The sequence below is a fragment of the Zalophus californianus genome, chromosome 2 (genome assembly GCF_009762305.2).
Source record: "Zalophus californianus isolate mZalCal1 chromosome 2, mZalCal1.pri.v2, whole genome shotgun sequence".
NCBI lineage: Eukaryota > Metazoa > Chordata > Mammalia > Carnivora > Otariidae > Zalophus > Zalophus californianus.
The window spans coordinates 70,143,595-70,163,295 of record NC_045596.1 but is presented as its reverse complement, the minus strand read 5'-3'; the positions used below and the strand labels follow the sequence as shown (position 1 = coordinate 70,163,295).

At 36.1% G+C, this 19,701-nt stretch overlaps 1 protein-coding gene across 17 annotated transcripts in view; it reads right to left on the bottom strand.

The window, feature by feature from the left end:
* Positions 1-19,701, bottom strand: part of PTPN13 (protein tyrosine phosphatase non-receptor type 13) — a 204,841-nt gene that overhangs the window by 128,589 nt on the left and 56,551 nt on the right. For all 17 annotated transcript variants that reach the window (XM_027600513.2, XM_027600528.2, XM_027600529.2 and 14 more), the window contains exon 3: positions 1,868-2,046. In XM_027600513.2, the coding sequence (XP_027456314.2) occupies positions 1,868-2,046 (179 nt within the window). The remainder of the gene's footprint in view (positions 1-1,867; positions 2,047-19,701) is intronic.

Here is a 19,701-nt window from a genome sequence, read left to right as displayed (position 1 = left end):
GTCCTGGGATCAAGCCCTGTGATGGGCTCCACCCTCAGTGGGGAGTCTGCTTGAAGATTCTCTCCCTTTGCCCCTCCCCCCTGGCTCCTGCTATCTCTAGCTCTCACTCTGTCTCGAATAAATAAATAAATCTTTAAAATAAAATGCACATACTTTTTCATTTAATAATTTCACTATTAGGAAATTATTAGGTTATTTTTTACACTTATATGGAATAATGTATGGGAAATGATATTCATACCCAATTCTGAATTCTCCAAAATTCCATATCTAAATTATCACAGCCAGCTGCATGCTATATATATATACGTATGTGTGTGTGTGTGTGTATATATATATATACACACACACACACACATACGTATATATATATATTTTTTTCCCCATTGCCTTGAGAATGAAATTAGATCTGATGTCAATGGTACTGCCATCCTCAGACTGGATATTTCTTTTTTTTTTATTTAAAGATTTTTATTTATTTCTTGGACAGAGACACAGCAAGAGAGGGAACACAAGCAGGGGGAGTGGGAGAGGGAGAAGCAGGCTTCTCGCAGAGCAGGGAGCCCGTTGCGGGGCTCGATCCAAGGACCCTGGGATCATGACCTGAGCCGAAGGCAGGTGCTTAATGACTGAGCCACCCAGGTGCCCCAGACTGGATATTTCTGTCATAAATTTTCCTTAAATGAACTGTCAAACTTTGTCAGCTTCATTTCCATTGTATCCCCTTCATCCATGCCTTTATATTCCCAAGGCATTACATGATTTTCAGTTCTTTCCCGCAGATTATTAAAACTTCTCAGTTAGATTTCTATACAATTCCTATACATTCCGTTGTGTGTGTGTGTGTGTGTGTGTGTGTGTGTGTGCAGTATAGATTCTGTATATTGTATAGATTCCTATATAATACAATTCCTATACGAATCTTTCATCTTACCTAGTTTTCCACTTTCATCAAACATACCCTCTAAAATCACAAATCACATCATGTCATTCTCCTAAAAATATATCTCAGAAGAAAGTCTCAAGGTCTGGCATTCAAAGTCTTCTTTATTCTGATAATAGGCTCCTTCTCTTTATCCACAGCCTTCCAGGTAGCTAATGCCCTAGCCTAACTGGTCTAACTAAACATTTCCCTATCACAGTGGACAATTTCTTACCTCTTATCATTGCACATATTAGTAACCTTGAGTGGAATGCTCATTTCTAGATATTTTTACTTTTCTAAATTCTACTCATTCTTCATGGCCCAATACAAATGCTACCTTTTCTGTAATTATCATTCTAAGCTAAAAATTAATTGCTCCTCTTTCAGCATCCTAATATACTTTATCCCTGTATATAGTATTTATTTCAATCCATATATTACAGATTGTTTTATACACGTTGATCAGGATCAAAAAAAAAATTTTTTTTTAAAGTAGGCTCTACACTCAGCACAGGGCCCAGTGCGGGGCCTGAACTCACAACCCCGATATCGAGACCTGAGCTGAGATCAAGAGTTGGATACTTACTGACTGAGTCACCCAGGTATTCTGATCATTATCAATTTTCTAGTTATTTTTGCATCTTTCTCACAAGCACAGTGCTTTATCCACAGAAGGCATTTAAAAAGTATTTTTAAACATGAATTAATAATGGCTCACATTTAAAAAATATTTTTCCTTAGATCCATAAATTTTTGTAAAACTACTTTGCATTCTTACACAAAATAAATATGAACTTCTTGAACACATGATCATTTAAAATTCAATGGCTGTTTTTTCAGAGGGTTTAGGTAGGGTAGCCCAGTGCCTTTTGCTTTTCCTACCCCAACTAAAAAAAAAAAAAAAAAAAAAAAAAAATCAGGCAAAAAACATTTAAGAGTTACCTTTTCAACATCTGAAAGAGAAGTTAGTGACTGATTTTGAAGAACCTCTGGTGCGGTGAATGCGCGAAGATCCTGATTGGAAATATTTTCATCTGTAAATGACACACTACCAGATGGCAGCAACAGCAGAGACCATGGAGAAATGATGAAACCAAGGGCAGCAGGATCAGCTATGCTTACTGGTTTGTAGTCACACAGAATAAAAAGAAGAAAAAAATAACTGCTTAAAATTATAATCCAAGTATAGATCACTTAAAGGACTATCCCAACTTATTCATATTTATGTGAACAGGTAGTTACAGACACCAAAGCAACATGCTACAAAGAGAATGGGTTTCATGTATCTACTATTGTTAACATTATTAAAAACATTACCTTGATTTGGCTTAACCTTTTAAAATTTAGACGGTAAACCTTGGAGAGCAAAAATAGAAAATTTTCATTGTCAGTCATAAGAATTAAATTTGGTTTAAAAATTTTACCACAGTGATACAGATGTACATAAGGATTAAGTGGTTCTTAAACTTTGGTGGGGGGAATCATGGATTCTTTTGAGGATTTGGTGAAAAGTATGGTCTCTTTTTTGAGAATATAGATAAAAATATAAAACTGTATACAAAAGAGATTCATGGATCTCCATATAGCCCATTTATGGACCCTATGTTAAGATTTCCTGATTTAGACTACAGTGTTGTGAAACATTCATCAGATTTAGAATTATTAAGGTTTCAACTTTAAGAGAATGCCTCTTGTTCTGCATCAAAATATATATTTGTCTGAATTCAGATTTTTGTCTTGTTTGCATTTGTTCATTATTTCACTAGAATTTCAGGCAGCTTCTATACTACCAAAGGTGATCATTGGGGTCTCTAACATTTTTTGTTTTCATGTTTGCCTGTATGGGTACCTAACAGCACATGTTTAAGAGTATTAAAAAAAACAAAAAACAAAAAAACAAAAAACCACACACACACACACACTCCTTAGATTTCAGCAGGCCTGCTCACAAAAGTGAAGGTATACATTAGGCTCAACAAAGTAGACTTATTAGAGGGAATTTTATTTTGTCCTCCCATTGCCAAAGGAAGTCAATATACATTTTAAGGTAACCGCTACACGAACTGGAGTATGGACTCAAGAAACTGCTATAGGAGAGTCACAAAAGGCCTGTGACTGCCACTGCCACTATTATTCAATCTGAATAGGCTGTATTGATAGCTCTCAAAGCCAAATCATAAGAAATTGACAAAGTCTATGGTACAATTTGTTAAACATATTACAGTATCTATACTTTCCCGAAAACAACTTTTAATAGAACAGAATCATTCATCCTTTCTGACTTTTTAACTTCTACTTATGGTCAAGATTCTAATCAGAATTTGACTTATGTTATAAAAAGTAAACTATTAAAATTCATTCCTTTTTTGAAGATTAAAAAGACAATTATATGTTCTCCTGCATTTTTTATGAATCTGAAACATGTCTTTAGTAACTGTGTCAAGGAAGAAATGTTTGAATGTATCCTTTCATCAGTCAGCACATCTTATGTTACACTGAAGCTGAGTTACAGACCAGTGGTCCTTATAGTCCCACCCAATCACACATCAGGCAGCTAAAAACATGGCCCACAATTCTTATGCTAAAATGTTTTAATGAATCATCACAGCTGGAAAGTCTAGGTATATTGTCTTTCAGAGCCACTTTACACATTTTCTGTTAAAAGCTTCTTCCTGGGTATTTCATGCACAAATATTACACAGTCCAGCTAAAGAGAACTCAAAACAGGGCAGAACAATATTTTCTTTGCCAAACGATGCTATCCGAAATATTGATATTTCCCATGTCACAGATATTATAAAACAGTCTACAATCAATTCCTTTCAAATTAGCAATAAAAGGGAACAAACATTAGGAGACCAATAAGGAAGGCCACCCACTAATACGTGGTATGAGATGATGATGGCCTGGAACCACATAGTAGTAGTAGGAGTGGTGAGAACCTGTTGGAACTCGAATGTATTTTAGAGGTGGTGACAACAGAATTTCCTGACATACTGGATGTGAAGCAAGAGAATGAGAAGAATCAGGATGACTCCAAGATTTTGGTCTCAGTAATGGAAAGGATGGAGTGTCTTCAACTGACTTAGAGCACAGGTGGCAGAGGTAGGGGTTGGGAGATGTTGGGAGGAATCAGAACTTTACTTTGGGACCTACTAAGTTTAAGATATGTTAGATATTCAAAGGGGGGGATCAGTAGGCAGCTGGATTTGGAATTTGGGGGAAAGGTCTGAACTGGAGATACATTTTGGGGGTCACTGGCCTACTAGATGGTATTTAAAGTCTTGTGACTGGATGAGCTCACCAAAAAATGAGTTGAGATAGAAAAGAAATCAAGGGCAAGGACCGTACGCTGGGGTACTCCAACATTAAGTCTGACTGCTCCTTGTTAGTCTTTTTTTCCAGGTTGTTCTTCCCTTTGGCATCTGTGCAAGCATGGTGTTATAATCTCCCTCTCACACTTCTTTCACTCATCACTGCTATCTCCACTCCGTATTTTAAATGATTTTTTTTATAGCCTTTCTATGCAGTTCCCCAGTACCTAATCCTAAATCTAAGAGAGAAGGCTGGGGTTCTAACTCTCATCCCTAATTCCTGTCAGTCTTATTTGGGGATAGAATTATGATTTTTTGGTATACTTGTTGCCACCTGAAATTATAAATAATTGGAAATCACAGCTAACTGAGAGGCATAAACACCACTCAGAAATCTAAAGGCTATGTCCTGTCTTGCCATATTGGGTGCTAGTGTCCACTTGGACCAGAAAAGAGCTTGCTACACTTCTCCTCATTCAAGGCCACAGACTAACCCTACCCCAGCCTTGACAGTAGCACAGAACAGAAACTGCTGAAGGTGAAAGTAATCCCTGCTTGCTTAGCACTGCAATATTAAGAGATTTATTCACTAGCACAACCAATGTCAGCAAAACTACTGTTCCTCTGGCAAGAACATTATCTTTCACATTGTACTTTATACCACAGGTTAGTGTTTGTTTGTCTTTCCTGAATATCTAAAGTATACCATTATTATAAACACCATTCATATTTAAAAATAACCTTCCCAACCTGACAAGTCATTTGCTCAGAGAGCCCAAAGTATTACTAGGGAGATAAAATGTGTTTATAAAATAAATACAAGAGAGAAAGCATAAGGTATCTAGGAGAGAAAAGGGAACACAAAAGGAAGTTTAGAGGACAGCATAATTACTTCAACTACAATGAAGAAAGAATTAATTTTTTATATGTGGCCCTTTAATATAAGTAAGATTTGACCATCATTACAAGGGAGACTCCAAAGAAAACAAACAGCCAAAGCAAAGACATGTGGTCAGGAAATTATTAAGTTTGTACAAGGAACAGCAAGAACTTTGGGCAGAGAAATGGCAGAAAGCAGTGAGAAACAGAATTACCAAGGTGGGTCATATTTTCGCTTGTTAGAAAACACACACACATAAAGAAATGACAGATACTTTCATTGTTTTCAAATGTGACTTTTAAATATCTGGTAATAAGCTAAAGCAGCTGCAACAACAAACTACATTGCTGTCAAATACCCAAAACACACACATATGACATTTAAGTATTAGATTCTTTAGAGAACAAACCACAAAATATATTTTTCAATAATTGTAAAGGGTTATGCAAACCTACAAGTGAGGAAATTTAGAGTAGTGGCTCCAATGAGTGTAATTCACTGTCCTTGTCTAACCACAAGGAAGGAATTTAAAGCAAATGCATTCAAAATCCTTCACAGAATGCTAAAAGAATATTTAAAAATGGAATTCCAGAAGCTTGTAATTTGATGTTCTATAATGTTTCACTTGTGAGATGATTATCCTCAAGAATGCTATTATTATGAAACAGTAAATCAGATGTGAACTGATTCCAGTAGTCAAATGATTCTACTTATAGACTTTTACCAACATTCCACAGAAAAAGTTGCATAAACAGAATTTCAAGTGGCTAGAGGCAAAATTAGAAATAAGCAAAAACCTGATAGGCAAAGAAACATCTTACTCAGAGCTTCTTTCCGATGTTCCCTTAAACTAAGTCCCATATCCATGCTTTTACTAAAATTTACTTTTTAAAAGATTTAATTATTTATTTGAGAGAGAGAGCACACCTGAGAGCAAGTGCCAGTGAGGGGAGGGGCAGAGGGGGAGGTACAGAGAGAGGGAGAACCTCAAGCAGACTCCAAGCTGTGCGCAGAGCCTGACAGGGGACTTGATCTCACAACCCTGAGATCATGACCTGAGCCAAACTCAAGAGTCGGATGCTTAACCATTTGAGCCACCCAGGCACCCCACCACACTTATTTTTCCCTGCTGAGGGACTTTATTTTCTATTGTCTCCTTCATTTTATTTTTTAGCCTTCCAATTATGGTATAAAAATCAGGAAAATGATCATAACCGGTAACAAACATGGTAAGAGAACTAAAGAAAATATCAGGAAATCATCTAAAGACTTAGAACAACGATATCATTTTGGCCTGAAAAAGCCCTTTGCCTATTTAGGTACATATACAGAAATTGTAGTCCTCCTATTCCATATGTTCTATTACAGTGCCTGTCAAAAATCTATGCAGAGTCCACTGTTCCAAACTCCAAAAAGTTTGATGAAGTCACTCTATAATATACAATTCTCTGAAAAATTCAGTTCGTATGTATATACAAATATATACAGTGCTAAATAAATCATCTGGTATAACACTGCACAAACAAAAAAATAACTGGCTCAGAATATCTGAACATTTTCTTGATTAGCAAAACTTTGTGTAATACTTAATTAGTAAATTAATAATTAGTAAAACTATTGTGTAATTAGAATTAAGACATCTATATAATGTGCATTGATAATATTAGTCTCTTCAAAGTCATTAATGTTTGCATATTTTTTCTTGATATAACCAACTGTTCAATAGCACTTAATAGACTCCAACAAGCCTTTGATCCTAGAATTTGTATTCTTGTGTAGTAGGTTTCAGACCTTGCTGATCATCCCAAATCTCTAAACTCAACCAGAAGATTTGGAAAGATATCAGATAACTGTCAGCCTCATTTCATTCCTTTTAGTATCTGACTTCATTAATTTAGTATGTAGTCTTATTTAATAAGAGATGAAGTATATGGGTGCCTGGGTGGCTTAGTTGATTAAGTGTCCAACTCTTGACTTTGGCTCAGGTCATCCCTCAGGGCCGAGGGATCGAGCCCCAAGTTGGACTCCATGCTCAGCAGGGAGTCTGCTTGAAATTCTCACCCTGCACATTCTCTCTCTCAAATAAATAAATCTTTAAAAATTAAAAAAAAAAAAGAGAGAGAGAGAGGAAGTATAGTATAGTGGTTAGGAGTTCAGACTGAAGCCAGAATCCCTGGGTTAATATCCTAGGTTTGACTTTTATAGCTTACACTGTGATCTTAAATAAGTTACTGAGCCTCTCTTTGCCTCAACTTCCTCATCTGAATAGGTAGGGTTGTTGTGAGGATTCATGGAAAAGACCTTGGAACTGTTCCTGGCACACAGCAGATACAATACAAAAGTAGTAGCTATTGTGCTCACTTTGGCAGCACATAGACAACAGTGGTAGCTATTACTATTTAGTAAGTCTTTTCTCTGAAGATACCACATGTAGACAGTACCTCTGGAAAGCTCACTAAGTTCATCCTCAATCACCTACTTTGCTTCCCCTTCCCTCCATGGAAAATAAGGAGCATACCATATATAACAGGTACTATAAATTTCAGAAGAATAGGTCAAATTAGATTTTTAGGAATTTTTTGGCATCTCTTACCTAGAAGCATAGTAGAAATACGGATGACTTAAGGTACAAAGTGTCCTAAAATATTATTTTCTTAAATTCCTTGGAAGAATGTAACTTCAATAAGTTTTCTATTTATTATATGGTATTTCTAGTTAGCATCAATACCAAATTTAGAAAGACTAGTTTAAAATTTTATAATCAATCCAGTTTATACTTACCAACTAGTCATGTGAAATTGGTGTTTTATTGTTCCAGTGATTATCTTTAGGTACGACATGAATTATTAGATGAAAATGTTTATTTGGAATGTATACACATCGACTATGGTATCAGCATATAGTTTTAGAAATTGTTATTTGTAATAGAAGTTATAGCATGTGGTTATGATTATTAAAAGCAACAGGGCTTATACGGCTAGACAATATGGATATAGAAGGAAGCAGGTCCCTAAGAATTTGCTCTCTACCGCAGCAAATTTTCCTGGCCACCAGATCCAAACAGCATGAAAGAAATAGCAGCAGTTCCTTTCACGTCTTCTTTCATTCTTCCTTTTTTTTTTTAAGTATTCTTTTTTTTTTTTAATTTTTATTAACATATAGTGTTTTACTTGTTTCAGGGGTACAGATCTGTGATTCATCAGTCTTACACAATTCACAGTGCTCACCATAGTACTTACCCTCCCCAGTGTCTATCACCCAGCCACTCCATCCCTCCCACCCACCACCAGTCCAGCAACCCTCAGTTTGTTCCCTGAGATTAAGAGTCTCTTGTGGTTTGTCTCTCTAGTTTCGTCTTGTTTCATTTTTCCCTCCCTTCCACTATGATCCTCTGTCTTCTTTCTCAAATTCCTCATATCAGTGAGATCATATGATACTTGTCTTTTTCCGATTGACTTATTTCGCTTAGCATAATACACTCTAGTTCCATCCACGTCGTTGCAAATGGCAAAATTTCATTTTTTTTTTTTTGATGGCTGCATAGTCTTCTTTCATTCTTATCATATTCTGAGGAAGCTGCCTACTTTATTCTTTTCATATATTAAGTTCCTCCTCTTTAATTTTCCTTTGGTGTTCACTTTTTCCACCAATCTTCTTTGCACTCATCAATAAAAACTGCACAATCAAAAATTATATGCCAAAATACGGAACAAAATGCTTTTGTAACTCTGTTTTCACACATTTCTTCTAGAATGGAAATATTTTAAGGATATTAACTATGAATTTCTTAAAGACCAGGTACAAGGCCATTACAATAATGTAATCGCAATACTTGAAAAAAAAAAGAATTTGTTTACAATTCCAACTCTATACCACAGGTTCACAATCTTTTAAAGGCGTCCTTCTGCCCTGCTCTGCTATGACAATAATTTGTCAATTTACATTTTGCCGGTCACAAAAAAAGGTTATTTTGGAGCTTCGTTATGAAGAAAAACAAAAGTTTTCTTTCAACACCAGGAACTTTAAATTATTCACTGAGAGATTAATCTTTATTTTATTCTACAAACTTTATTACTTTCAGTTATTTTTTTGAAGTATGAGTCAAAGGAAGTGTCAGCTTTGTTAATCGGAATATTGAAACAAACTTTAAATTTACAAAGTATTGGCCTTAGGTGGGTTGTGGTAATTAAGAAAGCACACAAGACTCCTGTCTCCTGAGTCATAGGATTTTGGTGTGAATTCTGGAGACAGGGTACAGGATTCTACACAGTATTTTCTTTCTTTTCTTTTTTTTTTTTTAAAGATTTCATTTATTTATTCGTGAGAGACAGAGAGAGGGGGGGGGGCAGAGGGAGAAGCAGGCTCCCAAGAAGCAGGGAGCCCGATGCGGGACTCAATCCCAGGATCCTGGGATCATGACCTGAGCCGAAGGCAGATGCTTAACCATCTGAGCCACCCAGGCACCCTCTACACAGTATTTTCTAAAAGCTTCCTGGGGATTCAGATATCCGTACCAGTTGAGCTGACACATATATTAGAATTACTGCCCTTAAGAGGGTCAGTAAAATGGTATCACAGCTCAATTAAGTTGCTTCTTGACCTTGTAATTGCTCCATTTCCATGTCACTTAAAGGACAGTAAGAATATCATGAGATAGAGAGTATGTGTGACTTTATATTCTCCCCTAATGCTTGAATTTATTTTTCAGTTTATTAAGCCACAAATGAGGCATTTTTCAAGATATATGGAAAACCAGAAAGTGTTACAAGTAACTTTTATCCCTAATAAAGTCATTTTCTATAAGAAAGGCAGAATGACTGTCAGAAATAACTTTAGACTAGAAGTGAGACCTAAATAGTTCTCTATTTATAAGGAAGAAGCTGAATAAATGGCACCAAAATGAAGTGAAGATCCCACTGTGCATTTAGAAATAAATTGCCTTACTCGCCTAATCAAATTATCTTCATTAGTTTTTTTTTCTTTCTTGTTCCCAAAGTAAAGCAAACTACAGATGAACTTCCTATGCATTTTGTTTCTTTGGCCCTTTCAATAAATCCAGGGAATATCTATGTTGTATCTCTTCAGACCTTGCAGCGAGCACCTCTGATCTCCTACCTTGCCTGATATATACATGTGACCTTACACATACAACTTGTACCTAGAAAAGACACTGGGACTAACAACAAATTTTATTTCCTGAAGGAGGGTCCAAACGTAGGGAGGAAAACTATTTCCGCTGCAGACTTCTAAAAGACAAATTTGCTTGAAAGTGGTTTCTTTCTTAAAATATGCCAATCATATCTTTTTTTTTTTTTAAGATTTTATTTATTTGACAGAGAGAGACACAGCGAGAGAGGGAACACAAGCAAGCGGAGTGGGAGAGGGAGAAGCAGGCTTCCCGCCGAGCAGGGAGCCCGACGCGGGGCTCGATCCCAGCACTCTGGAATCATACCTGAGCCGAAGGCAGTTGCCTAACCAACTGAGCCACCCAGGCTCCCCTCGCCAATCATATCTTATTTAACCATCCCATTCAAGTAGTTGTGAAAATGTTCATCTTGAACGGTAAAGTCTATTTCAAAACTTGATTATATTTTGGAACCCAGTGCCAAGCTTCTTAAAGCATTGGCATTTCTACTGCCACCCAGCAACTTCCTGACAGCCTCTGCAGATCACATAGGGGCTGCATTACATTTTGTCAGACAAATTAAACTATAAATGAGGTAATCAGCAACAGAAATAAAGTTTAAGTTAAAGGCCATTTATAAAACAGCAGGTTTTATTTTTTCTCCCTCCAACACAATTTCAAGTTTCTAAGAAACATCTTCTTCCACTCCTGCTATCAATAAAACGGGGAAAAAAGATTACAAATTTTCAAGAATGAACTCCGCAACTTCTCTTTACATTCAAGGACCTTTTAAAATTATTCTTTATGGGGCACCTGGGTGGCTCAGTCATTAGGCATCTGCCTTCGGCTCAGGTCATGAGCTTAGTTACATAATGTGGATAAATCTCAGAACGTTGAGTAAAAGAAGTCAGACACAAAAGAGTTTACATTGTATGATTCTATTTATATAATGTTTAAAATCAGGCAAAATGTATCTATGTAACAGGTCATAATAATGATTACGCTTGGTAGTCAAGAATTAACTAGAAAAAGAAATAAACCCACATATATATAGCCAATTAATATACAACAAAGGAGACAAGAATATAACAATAGGGGAAAGACAGTGTCTTCAACAAACAGTGTTGGGAAAACTGGACAGCTATACGCAGAAGAAGGAAGGTGGACCAACTTCTCACACCATACACAAAAATAAACTCAAAATGGATTAAAGACCTAAGTGTGAGACCTGAAACCATAAAAATCCTAGAAGAGAACATGGGGAATAATTTCTTTGACATAAGCCGTAGCAACGTTTTTCTGGGTATATCTCCTCAGGCAAGGGAAACAATAAACAAAAATAAACTACTGGGACTGCACCAGTATAAAAAGCTTTTGGGGTGCTTGGGTGGCTCAGTCAGTTAAATGTCTGTCTTCAACTCAGGTCATGATCCTGGAGTCCCGGGATCAAGCCCTGCATCCGCTGGGCTCCCTGCTCCTCCCTCTGACCCTCTCTCAAAGTAATAAATAAAATCTTTAAAAAAACAAAAAATAAAAAAAATAAAAAGTTTTTGCACAGCGAAGGAAACCAGCAACAACAAAAAAAGGCAACCTTCTGAATAGAAGATATTTGCAAATGATATAACCAATAACAGGTTAATATGCAAAATATAAAACAAGTTACAAAACTCAACACCAAAAAACCAAATAATCTGATTAAAAAATGGACAGAGATGGGATGCCTGGGTGGCTCAGTTGGTTAAGTGTCTGCCTTCTGCTCAGGTCATGATCCTAGTGTCCTGGGATCGAGTCCAAACTGGGCTCCTTGCTCAGCGAGGAGCCTGCTTCGCCCTCTACCTGCTTCCCCCCCAGCTTGTGCTCTTTCTCTGACAAATAAATAAATAAAATGTTTAAAAATAAAAAAAATAAAAAATAAAAGAAAGAAATGGACAGAGGACCTGAAAAGACATTTTACCAAAGACATACAGATGGCCAACATACATGAAAAGATGTTCAACATCACTAATCATCAGGGAAATGCAAACCAAAACTACAACCAGACATCATCTCATACCTGTCAGAATGGATAAAACCAAAAAGACAAGAAGTAACAAGTGTTGGTGAAGATGTGGAGAAAAGGGAAAACTGCATTACTGGTATGAATGTAAATTGGTGCAGCCACTGTGAAAAACAGTATGGAGGGTCCTCAAAAAATGAGAAATACTACATGATCCAGTAATTCCACTACTGGATATTTACCCAAAGAAAACAAAAATACTAATTCAAAAAAGATATATGCAGCTCTATGTTTATTGCAGCACTATTTATAATAACCAACATATGGAAGTAACCTGAGTGTCCACTGATAAGACAAATGGATAAAGATGTGGTATGTACATACACACACACACACACACACACAGGAATATTATACAGCCACAAAAGAGGATGAGATCTTGCCATGTGTGATAACATGAATAGACCTAAAGGGTATTATGCTAAGTAAGTCAGGAAGAGAAAGACAGATACCATATGATTTTACTCATATGTGAAATCTGAAAAACAAGTGAATAAATAATCAAAAAGCAGAATCAGATCTACAAATACAGAGAACAAACCAATGGCTGCCAGAGGGGAGTGGGTGGAGGGTAGGCAAAACGAGTGAAGGGAAGTGGGAGATACAGGCTTCCAATTATGGAATGAATAAGTCATGGAAATAAAAGGCACAGTATAGGGAATATAGTTAATAATACTGTAGGGGCATCTGCGTGGCTCAGTTGGTTAGATGTGGAACTCTTGGTTTCGGCTCAGGTCATAATCTTAGGGTTGTGAGATCGAGCCCCACACTGGGCTCTATGCTGGGCATGGAGCCTGCTTGAGATTCTCTATCTATCCCTGACCTTGTGCCCCTCGCCCCTCATGTGCTCTTATTTTCTTCTCCCCAAAATTAATAATATTGTAAGAACATTGTATGGCAACAGATGATAGCTACATTTGTGCTGAGCATAGCATAACATATACAGAAGTTGAATCACTATGTTGTTATCTGAAACTATGTACCACTGTGTCTTAACCATAATCAAAGAAGAGGAGGAGGAGGAGGAGGAAGGAGAATTGAAAGGAAGGAGCATGAGGGAGACTTCCCAGGTGTTGAAAGGTTCTGTATCTTGATCTGGGTGGTACTTATATGGGTGTGTACTTTCATAAAAGTCATCAGGCTGTACAATTAACAATAATGCTCTTTATTAAGTAGATGAAGGGGATTAAGAAGTACAAACTTCCAGTTATTTTAAAAAAAAAAGTAGCACTCGTTACTATATACATTATACCTCAATATTTTTAAAAAATCCTTAACTATCAAATTCAAACAATATATATTGTGAGTAAAATTCTTTTTATCAGCCTAGGATGAGGCTAGAAAGCATGACCTGTAGCAACTTTCCTGTTTAAATATATGACTCTTGGGACATCTGGGTGGCTCAGTCAGTTGAATGTCTGCCTTCGGCTCAGGTCATGACCCAGGGTCCTGGTATTGAGCCCCATGCCCAAAGCATGCTCTCTCTGTCAAATAAATTTTTTAAAAAATGTATGACTCTTTAAATTTATAAAATGGTCTTTTTGTCACATCTTGAGCCAAAAAATTTCAAATCAAAACAGTGTATTGACTGTGTATTTATGGGGGAGGTGTGGTTTACTACAAGTGCTTCATACACTTGTTAAACAACTGACATTATTCATTTTAAGAATGCTAGATATTAATTTCATGTTTTATAGTTTGTTTCCAGGGAGAAAAATGGGCTAATGTTGTCTGGTTCAAACACATTTAACTTGAAGGACCTGTTCATTGTGGCTTTATAAAGACAGGGCAAGATGTAGCTTGTCAAAGACAACTGATACACCCTGTTAATCAAGAAAATTACGACTGTAGATAATTAGGAATGTAATATAAAGAGACTAGTTAGGATTTGGTCTTTTAGAAGTGCCATAGACTATACAAAGATTTACTCAAAAGCTTTTAATCCATAAAAACTTTCTATATTTCCTATAAAGGCTTATAAAACAAACAAACCAAGAAATCAGTTCGAAATTCAGTGCTTTGTGTCTTCTTCTCATGGATGAGTTATTTATTCTCCTTTGATCCTACCAGATTGGAAGTTCTATAGTTCTTTTTTTTTCTGATTATCCTTATGTAGTTTAAGGATATTTGACTAGGCAAGCTCTAAAGTCAATAAACCTATCATTCTCATAAGTCAAACCCTTAAACTGTTTTAACTCCTATCACCTACCCTAGTCTAAATGCTATTAACTTTAAATCTGACATCATTATTATTGATGTTTTAATATAGCCAATGCTTATTTAGATTTATCATCAAGTTAACTAATTATTCTGCTTATCATCTTTTTTTTTTTTTTTTTTTTTTAAAGATTTTATTTATTTATTTGAGAGAAAGAATGAGAGAGAGAGCACATGAGAGGGGGGAGGGTCAGAGGGAGAAGCAGAACTCCCTGCTGAGCAGGGAGCCCGATGCGGGACTCGATCCCGGGACTCCAGGATCATGACCTGAGCCGAAGGCAGTCGCTTAACCAACTGAGCCACCCAGGCGCCCACTGCTTATCATCTTTTTTAAGCCTTCTTCCTTCTGGGTTAAATTTCTTTCTTCCGGAAATACATCTTTTAGTAGTTTCCTCAGTGATGTTTTATTGATGGTAAATATTCACATTTTACACGAAAATGCTTTTGTTTTGACAGTTTGACAGTTTAAGAGGACATTAATTTCTATCTGCACATTCTGGTACAGTAGCCATTAGCCACATACAGCTTTTAAAGAACCGAAAATGTGACTAACATAACTAAGAAAATGAATTTCACATATATTTTAAATTTTAAAACGAAGGGGCACTTAGGTGGCTCAGATGGTTAAGTGACTCTTGATCTCAGCTCAGGTCTTGATCTTAGGGTCATGAATTCAAGCCCTGTGCTGGACTCCATGCTAGTCATGGAGCCTACTTAAAAAAATAAATTTAAAAATTAATATTTAATCAGTTATTTGGAAACTGAAAAGTATGCTTGGAACAACTTGAGTATGTAAACATACTTTTTCATCAATACCTTTTATAAAACCTAAATATTTTTGATGAAATTTAGAGTGAATCGAGATGGGCTATGAATATAAAATAGATTTTAAATTAGTATAAAAAAGTGTACATCTGGGCACCTGGGTGACTCAGTCGTTAAGCACCTGCCTTCAGCTCGGGTCATGGTCTCAGGGTCCTGGGATTGAGCCCCTCACTGGGCTCCCTGCTTCACAGGAGGCCTGCTTCTCCCTCCCCCACTCCCCCTGCTCGTGTTCCCTCTCTCGCTGTCTCTGTCAACGAAATCTTTAAAAAAAAGTGTACATCTTATTAATACTTTTTTATATTGACAACATATTAGAATATTTTGATATATTGGATTAAATGAAATATATTAAAATTAACTTCATCTATTTTTTAACCTTTTTAAGCATGGCTCCTAGATAATTTTAAATTATATCTATGGCGCATATTATATTTCCATTAGACAGTGCTGTTCTAGGTCATTCTTCAGTAATTTTTCTTATTATTTTTAAAATAATTACAACATATTCTCATAGCAGTTTTAGGTAATATTTTACCAAATTCTGATTCTATTGTTGCTGTTATGAAGTCCACAATTAGCCTAATTGTTTTTTCATTGTAACTAATCTATCTTTCCTACTCTGAGGGCTTTAAAAATCTTCTCTTTATCTACTGTGTTCTGTATGTCCAAGCACATGAATCTAGGTTTGGATATATTTTTATTTCTTTTGACCGTGACTTAAACTTCTAGAATATGAAGATCTATGTATTTGATCAATTCTGAAAAATTCTCTACTATCGTATTTTCATTTATTGTTCTCTTTCTCATTCTCTCTAGTTTTCTTTTTTGGAACTCATTTGAGGGGTATATTGGACCTTCTCATTCAATCTTCCATGAACCTTAACTTCCTTACATTTTTAATATCCAAGTGAACTCCTCAGTTCTATTGTAGTTTACTCATTTTCTCGTTAAAAAGAAAAGAGAATCTGTGTAAACTGCTATTAAAGATCTCCTATGAGGTTATAAGCTAGTACCTATATATTTAATTTCTGGATATTTAAAATTTTTTTTATCCTGCTTGTGTTAATTTGCTAAGGTTACCACTACACATATCAGAGCCAGAGTTAACTTCAACAATAGAATTTTCTCACACTTCTGGAATCTAGAAATCTAAGAGCATGGTGCCAGTAGGCCTGGTTTCTGTTAAGGCCTCTCTCTTTGGCTTGTCCATGGCCATCTTCTTGTGTCCTCACATAGTCTTTGCTTTGTGTTCGTCTGTCCTAATTTCTTATTAGTAAAATATCAGTCATATTGGATTCGAGCCCACTCAAATAACCTCATTTTAACTTAGTTAACTTTTTAAAGACCCTACCTCCAAATACAGTCATATCATGAGGTATCACGAGTTAGGATTTCAATACAGGACTCTTGAGAGAACAAAATACAGCCCATAACACTGCCTGTTTTTAAAATTTTCAGTGTCTTGGGTGCCTGCCTTCGACTCAGGTCATGATCCTAGAGTCTGGGGATTGAGTCCTGCATCGGGCTCCCTGCTCGGCGGAGAGTCTGCTTCTCCCTTTCACCCTCCTCCCTCTCATGCTCTCTTTCTCTTCATTCTCTCTCAAATAAATAAAAATTAAAAAATATATATAAATATAAATAAATAAATAAAATTTTCAGTGTCTTGAACTCCCTCCCTACATTTCTAATCACTTTAATATATTAAACTTTATACACTAATTTAGATATACTTATTAGATGATTCTATTATAAGAATTTGACGATATTAATTTTTAAGGTGGGGAATCTACTTCTGCTATTTGACCAATAAAGAGAAAAATAAACCAAGACAGTCCGGGTAAGCATTTGATTGGAAAATATTTTCTTTTGAAAACACAGAGTTTGGGGACACCTGGGTGATAGTCGGTTGAGCATCTGCCTTCAGTCTGGGCCGTGATCTTGAGGTCTTGGGGTCAGGCCCCACGTCGGGCTCCCTGCTTAGCGGGGAGTCTGCTTTTCCCTCTGCCCTCTCCTTCTGCCCCTCCCTCTGCTTGTGCTCTCGCTCTCTCTCTCAAATATATAACATCTTAAAAAAAAACATGAGTTTAAAAAAAAGAATTTCAAATTAAGAAAAAAGGCTAAGTTCTAAATTTAACAATAATTTTTAGAAAACATTTGGTATATTTTAAAGTAGCTTTATTAAAGGATATTATGACACATAATAACTGCATATACTGAAAGTACAATTTGATGTTCTGACATATGAATACACTTGTGAAACTATTATCACAATCAAGATAATAAACATATCCATCACCCTCCAAAAGTTTTCTCATACACTTTGTAATCCCTGCATTCTATCCCTTCTTGAACCTCTCATCCCCAAGCAACCACCAATCTGCTTTATTACTATCATTTAGTTTGCATATAGAGTTTTAGATTAGAATCATACAGTATGTTTTCTTTGTCTGACTTCCTTCACTCAGCATAATTATTTTGAAATTAATCCACACTGCTGCACGTATCAATAGTTTACCCCTTTTTATTGCTGTGTTTTGTTTCATTATATGGACATACTATAATTTGTTCATCCATTCACCTGTTGATGGATATTTGGTTTGTTTCCAGGTTTTGCCTACTGTAAATAAAGCTAAGATGAGTATCTACATACAGGGCTTTGTTATGGACATAGGTTTTAATTTCTTTTGGTTAAGTACTTAGGAGTGTGTATGATATGTATATTTAACTTTTCAAGAAACTGTTAAAACAGTTTCCAAAATGTAAAACTGGATCATTTTATATCCCCACTAGCAGTATATGAGAGCTCCAGTTCCCCCCAAGTTCTTGCCAATTCCTGGAATGATTGACCTTTAAATTTTAAGCATTCTAATAGATGTGAACTATCTCTTTGTGGCTGTAATCTTACATCTTTCTTTTTTTTATATCAAACTAGATTTTATTTTATTTTATTTTATTTTATTAAAGATTTTATTTATATATTTAACTGACAGAGAGAGAGAGACAGCGAGAGAGGGAACACAAGCAGGGGGAGTGGGAGAGGGAGAAGCAGGCTTCCCGCGGAGCAGGGAGCCTGATGCGGGGCTTGATCCCAGGACCCTGGGATCATGACCCGAGCCAAAGGCAGTCGCTTAACCAACTGAGCCACCCAGGGGCCCCTGTAATCTTACATCTTTCTGATGACTAATGATATTGAGATTTTTGTATTTCCCTGAAGTGTAATAATTTCAAGTTATTTGAAATTAGAAATCTGTATATCTTCTATGGAAAACTAGCTATTCAAATCTTTTGCCCATTTTGAGGGTTTGTTTGTTCCTTACTACTAGAATTCTTTATATATTCTGGATAGCCTTTAATCAGTTACATCATTTACAAATATTTTTGCCCAGTCTGTGACTTCTCCTGTCACTCTCTTAATGTTTTAAGTAGGCTGCCTGGGTGGCTCAGTCAGTTAAGCAGTAGACTCTTAATTTTGGCTCAGATCATGATCTGAGGGTCCTAAGACTCAACGCCTTGGCCTCTGTGCTGAGTGTGGAGCCTGCTGAAGATTCTCTCTCTCCCTTTCCTTCTGCCCCTCCCCCGCTCTCATGCTCTCTCTCAAAAAAATTTTTTTTTGCCTCTATGTTCATGAGTTATATTGGTCTATAGTTTTATTTTCATTAATGTCTTTGTCTGATTCTGATATTAATGTTGACCTCACAGAATGAGTTGGGAAGTATTTGCTTTTCTTCAATTTTCTTCAGGTGTTTGATAAGGAATTGCTATTATTTCTTCCATAAATTTTTAGAATTCTCTAGTGAAGCAATGTGGACTTGGGGTTTTCTTTGTGGAACATTTAGAAATATACATTCATTCATCTTCATAGATATAGGGCAATTCAGGTTGTCTACTCGTTCTTGAATGAACTATGGCATATGGTAGTTTTTGTCTTCTAAGGTGTCCATTTCAATTTCAACACTGAATTTAAATTTCCATTTCAATTTTTTCAACAGCTTTGGTCCTAACTTTCCCTTATTATTCTTTTAGTATCTGTAGAATCTAAAATGATGTCACTTTTGTCCCCTGATATTATTTCTCTAAACATTCTGTTGCTATGCTTAGAGAAAGGCTATCAATTTTAAAACTTTATTGTCATGTATAATGAAGTAATTTTATGACTCTAAATAGTTATTGCTCATAACGACTTATTTTTAAATAGTTATATTATTTCTGCTCTGCCAACATTAATCCTTTTTTTTTTTAAAGATTTTATTTATTTATTTGACAGAGAGAGACACAGTGAGAGAGGGAAAACAAGCAAGGGGACTGGGAGAGGGAGAAGCAGGCTTCCCGCAGAGCAGGGAGCCCGACGCAGGGCTCGAT